Source organism: Sturnus vulgaris, chromosome 19 (genome assembly GCF_052056855.1).
Source record: "Sturnus vulgaris isolate bStuVul1 chromosome 19, bStuVul1.hap1, whole genome shotgun sequence".
In the NCBI taxonomy this organism is placed as follows: Eukaryota; Metazoa; Chordata; class Aves; order Passeriformes; family Sturnidae; genus Sturnus; species Sturnus vulgaris.
Window position 1 is genome coordinate 3,701,187 of NC_142261.1, and position 5,924 is coordinate 3,707,110.

The following is a 5,924-nucleotide window of genomic DNA, read 5'->3' on the forward strand; positions in this document are numbered from 1 at the left end:
GGTCACCGCCGCCCCGAGCTCCCCTCACGGAGCCGCCCCGAGGCGACCCTGCGGAGCCTCGGCCCCGCCCCTCCGTGACGTCACCAGCACCGGGGGCGGGAAGGCGCTTCGAGGAGCACGCGGGCGGCGGCGGCTCTGAGGGGGCGCGCGAGGGCTGCTCCCCTCAGGGACCCGGGCCACGGCTCCTTCACAGTCCCGGGGGCTGCTCCCCTCAGGGACCCGGGCACGGCTCCCTCAGAGTCCCGGGGGCTGCTCCCCTCAGGGACCCGGGCACGGCTCCTTCACAGTCCCGGGGGCTGCTCCCCTCAGGGACCCGGGCACGGCTCCTTCACAGTCCCGGGGGCTGCTCCCCTCAGGGACCCGGGCACGGCTCCTTCACAGTCCCGGGGGCTGCTCCCCTCAGGGACCCGGGCACGGCTCCTTCACAGTCCCGGGGGCTGCTCCCCTCAGGGACCCGGGCACGGCTCCTTCACAGTCCAGGGAGCTGCTCCCCTCAGAGAGCCCAGGTACGGCTCCCTCCGAGTCCTGGGGGCTACCCAGAGCACTCATGACCTCCCCTCTGATCATGGAATCCGCCGTAGTTTCTCTAGTAAGTGGTTTAAGAAGCAGCTCAGAAATGGATTTTTTTTTTTATTATAGCATTATTAATACATTTTATCTCGCAGCAACATCTGCTCCTTGTACCCGCCCCAAGATTCAAAAGGCAGCAAAGCTCCCACAGGAATCAGTTTTGTTTAAAGCATACTTTTAAGGTAAAACTTCCAGGTCTTTCTCTTTCAACTCTTACCCTGACCGGGGCTTCAGCATCTTCCAGAGGCATCCGAATTCCACAGTGTGAACTGCACAGTTTTGAGGAGTGATCTGATCCTTGGGCCAGACATCTCCTTTTAAGTAACACAATGAAGCTTCTAAGGACACAAATACTTCTGCTTCCTCTTACAAGACCTCATTTTCAAATATATAGAACTACCAAACAGTGATGAGGCTTTAGTTTGACAGTGTCAATTGCTTCTGGAGGCTAGAAAAACATTTTGTTCATGCAGCTTGGACAGGTAAAATAACTCTTCAGCTGTAAGAAAACTCATCCGAATTTACCTCTGAAAACCCGATTTTTTTTTAACAAACTGGTGAGACTGAGTGTAATAGCACCTCAAGGAGACTCTGCCCTTGCTCAGAACTCACTTCACTCACTGTGTCAGGGTACCACAAAGGATTTCGGGAGAATATCTGATGAAACTGCTGCTCTGGACAGAAAATGAGGGGCAAGCTGTGAACTGTCTTCACTGCCAGCATTTGGCTGATAGCCAAAGCAAACAGGGACAGAAGCCATGGAAGGAGAAGGCAGAAAAAGGAAGTTCTGAGTCTCTTAGTCAACAACAGGTAAGAACAAGACTTAGAGCCCAAGTGGGACAACACAAGGCATGTGAGGGTAGATTAACAAGTGTAAAACCCAAGGATATTATGGACAGGGAAATGTGGGGATGTAGAGGGCACCCAATCTATACCTCTTCCAGAATGTAAGATGAAATGAGAGACTGAATTTTGTTATTTGTTAGCCAAGGAACAGCTGTAAAAATCACCAGGAATGGAGCTTCTGGCCAATCTAGAGCTTTTTTTTTTTTGTTGCTTTAACACTGTTATTGGATAGTATTACACAATACAGGTGTCTTGCTCTTAGGTGATTTTTCCAACATTTACAATACTGTGTTTTCAAGCAATGTCTTCCTCTTGATCTTCTAAACTGAGAATCCCAGAAGGAAATCTGCTGCCCTCTTGAAGTCAGCGGGAATTTTGCTTGCATTAAGGAGAACTTGTTAGGACTCTTGACAATGTTTCACAGCTTGTAGAGAGTTCTCCAACACATTAGAGCTCATCTTTTTCACTATTCTTCTTCAGGAAAGAAGCGAGGATGTTGAGGCTTTTCTGGAGCTCCTCCTTCTTTCCATCACTCATCTTGTTCTTCTCGATCAGCTTTGTGATTCGGACGACTTCGTTAGCAGCAAACTCCTCTCCCTGCTCCAGGATCTTGCTCATAATTTTCAAGTATTGCTCTGCTGACTTCTTCTCAGTTTCTTTTGCTTTTCCTAAATTCTCCTGCCCCTTTTTCAGGAGGGCCTGGCGATCAGATTTCTCTGTGGTGCTCACAAATTTGCTGGCCAGCACATCATACTCCTTCAGGCAGCCTGGCATCCCCAGGTAGATGCCATTACTCTTCAGCCAGCGCTGAATAGCTCCAGCTTTGATTTCACCACCATAAAGTAAGGGATTGTTAAAGTCACCATCCTGGAACAAGTAAAACACAGGGAACTTTTCCTTGTCCAGCTTGTACTTTTCTCCCAGCTCAGTGTTCAGTTTATCACCGTAATCTGACAAAGGAAAAAGGAACACAGAAAAGCACAGTTAATCAAAAATTCATTTAGGATTCCCTCCTACACAAATATTTGTAGCCAGTGCTTCAACATATCCTGATAACCTGTCTGCCAGGAAATCACAGAGCCATGGAAATATCCAGAGCTGGAAGGGATCCACAAGGATCGCTGAGTCCAACTTCCAGCCCTGCTCAGGACACTTCAAAATCCCACCCTGTGCCTGAGAGCACTGCCCAAATATTCCCTGAGCTCTGGCAGCCTTGAGGCCCTGACCATTCTCTGGGCAGCCTGTACCAAGGAAATGCCACACACTGAAATAAAAACACCTCATAAATCATTTGTGCAAGGCAAACATTCAGTGGGTTTTCCAAAGAAAAAGACTGTAATGGTTGTTTTGCTGTGACTGTGAGAGTGTAAGACATTGGCAGGACCTTTTGTATAAACCCCATCCTCCTTAAGGGAAGTCAATACCCTTTTTCCTCTTATTTTCCTCTATCCATTGATTTCATCTGATTTTACAGTTAAGTAAGTGTTTCCTGTCTGTGTGCTGGTTCTGACAGCATGCCAAGCTACAAGATCTTTACTCATCTTACATAAATTATATTTATTCTTGGGGACAGAAAACAAAGACATTTCAATTATGTTACTTAAGAGTATTCCACATATGTTTAGAAATATCAGAGTGGGTAAAACTTCCCAGTTTGATAATTAAGCCTAAATTCTTAATTCAATCTACAAAGCCAGGGCACATCAGGTGACAGTGATCTATTCTTCACTCTTTTTCTCTTAAATCCAGTCACAATCACATCGAGTTAAGAGCAGCCACAGTGCAACAACCCCTTGTTGTGCTGCCCCACGGTTTGCTGCATGGAATTAATCACGTTAAATATTCTTTGTCTGACCAGGATTGTGGCTAAAGCGTGATCCTAGTAAGGTCTGTTCCCTGCACGTGGGACAAAAAGGTTTCTCTCAGCAAAGAAGGGGGGAAAAAACAAAAGGCAAGAATTGCTGGGGATGAGGAGGTGGCAGCAGTTCAGCAGCGTGGGCTGACTCCTCATTATCCAGCCCAGATGGATAAGCAGCTCTCCCACACACAGCCAGGCTCAGCAGGGCAGGAGCTCCACTCTCACATCCATTCCTCACTCCCAGAATTGCTTCAGATCCTGCAGAAATCACACTGAAATTTATCCCCTCCTCACCAGCCCACGCTGTTTGCATGTTCTCAGAGTTCCTCACCTGATATTCCCACTTCAGCCACCAGCAGATCCTCACTGGAGCCTGAGCTCTCCGCCAGCTTTTTAAACTCATCTTGTTTCTCACCATAGGGATATTGTGTGTCAAACTTCACAAGGACAAACTTATGCTTTGGAATAACCTAAAACAAGAAGAAAAAGAGGAAAAGAAAAGACAAAACTTGGTAATTTCAGGTCTGAGCAATCTACAAGTCACCAAACGTTGCTTTTGCTTGTCCTTTTTTGCCTGTGCAATGGGGAGATGCAGAGGAGAATGGAAATTTTATATAATTATGGCCTTTCAGAAATGACTCACTGGTGTGTGGAGGAAGGACTGAGCTTAGGGTGTCTGTATTCCTGCACCACATGATAAAGATAGTACTTGGTAGGTTTGGGAGATCTGATAATGCCTTTAATTATAAGATTTGCTTATTGTAAATCTTACTGGCATCATGCCTCCCATTTTCTAGTGGGACATGAAGAGGACAGAGGCCAAGTGTACTGTCATGCTGAAGTGTCCCAGCATGAGCGCTGCACTCTCGGCTATGATAGGAGGCACAGGGAGGCAGCGGAGATGCTGGAGGTGTGGTACAGGTTTAGGAAATGGAGAATTCACACTTCAATTGATTTCTCTTCACTTCAACCTTGCTCTGCACAAATGATGCCTTTTCCAATTAGCCTGGCAATGAACTCTGTCACCCCTTGAGGGATCTTCCCCTCCCTGCAGGAGAAGATCTTGCAAAATCTTTTTGTTCTAGCGAACAGGTTGAGGTTGCACCACAGCTCCCCACCTACACAGCGCTCTGCCCGCCCTGCTCAGGCACTGCACAACATCTGTGTGCACAGGTGGCTGGAGGCTCCCTCCTGGGCCTGCCGAGCAGCCAGTGTCCCCGGTGGGGAGCGCACAAGGCCCTGGGAAGATGCCTTCCTTGCAAAATGATGTAGTGAAGGGGAAAAACAAGGTGAAAAAAAAAAAAGCCTGTTGCTGTTTGATGGAAAGTGAAACCACCTAGCAGAGCAGAGCTCACGGATCCGACTCTATCCCTGCACGATCTTGCTCTCCCTCAGGGCCCCGAGCTGCCCTGTGCTCGCTGTGCGAAGCTCGGGGGCCGGGCCGGCGCTGGCCGAGGAGCCGCGGCTGCGGCCGGACCTCCCCGCGCCGGTACCGCCGGTACCGCCGGGCCGGAGCGAGCCGGGCCGAACCTCTCGGCTCGGCTCCACTTGGACCGCGCCGATTGGCTGCCGGCCGCGGCCGCCGCGCTCCTATTGGCTGGTGCTGCGGCCGCCGCGCTCCCATTGGCTGCGGCGCGGCCGCTCCGCCAGCACCGAGCACTCCTCGCGCCGGTGGCGGCGGCAGCGGCCCCGCGGCCCCGCCGCGCCCCCCGCGTTCCTCCCGCGCCCCGGCCCCCGGGGCTGCCGCCGGCCGCGGAGCGCACAGCCCGCAGCGGCCCCACGCACGCCCCCCGAGCGCTCCCGCAGGCCCGCCAGCGCCCGCCGCGCCGTACCTTGTAGAAGGTGATGGTGTCGAGCGGCACGGAGCCCTTGGTGTGCAGCGTGCTGCCGCCGGGCAGCACCAGGCCGAGCAGGCAGAGCAGCACCGAGCCGGCGGCAGCCGCCGCAGCCATGGCGGAGCGCGGAGGGAGCGGAGCTGCGAGCCCACGTGACGGCGCGACGGCCGCCGCCGGGGGCTCGCCTCGCCCCGCCCCGCCCCGCCGCCCGGGGCCACCGGGGGAGCGGCAGCGCTCGGCGACAGGAGGGGGCTCCCACGCCGGGCAGGGAACGGGCGGAGCGCACAGGAGCTCCGCGCCCCTCGAGACAGCCCGCGGAGCCGCTGCTGGTGCCGGTGAATTAAGGACAAGAGAGCGGCGTGCAGCAGCAGGAGCAGGGAGAGAAGCCGTGGGGTGTGCGTTTCTATCCAGGCGGGCACGGCCACAGCTCTCTCAAGAGGTTTTTGCGCTGCCAGGGGAGATCTCATGCACTGCCAGCCCGCACTTAAGACACAACGTGTCCTTATCGTGGAAAGACGGGATGAAAAGCAAGCAAGCAATGGATGAAGAGCAGACTGATAGCTCATCAAGTAAAAGCACTGACCCCTCCACGCTCCCTCCCCCAGCAGACATCATTCTGCACCTAATCCCCAGCTGGAAAACAATGAGCATTTTCTGAGCATTTTCTCTCTTTTTCCATCCTTTCTCTTTGCAGGGTCTGCTTGCCCTGCACCAGCATAATCTAGCTTCACAACGGAGCTTATGAAGAGAGTGCAGACGAGCACTCGGCTCACATCCAGACCATCCAGGCAGAAAAAATGAGGCAGCAATACTGA

General features: G+C 52.5%; 1 protein-coding gene across 1 annotated transcript; it reads right to left on the bottom strand.

Moving 5' to 3' along the window:
* Positions 1–617: 617 nt before the first annotated feature.
* On the bottom strand, positions 618–5,296 carry ERP29 (endoplasmic reticulum protein 29). The gene is made up of 3 exons (XM_014875100.2): positions 5,107–5,296; positions 3,606–3,744; positions 618–2,366 (listed from the first exon to the last, which is right to left on the bottom strand). The coding sequence occupies exons 1-3, from the start codon at positions 5,224–5,226 to the stop codon at positions 1,864–1,866; spliced, it is 762 nt and encodes a 253-aa protein (XP_014730586.1). The 5' UTR covers positions 5,227–5,296; the 3' UTR covers positions 618–1,863.
* Positions 5,297–5,924: the final 628 nt, after the last annotated feature.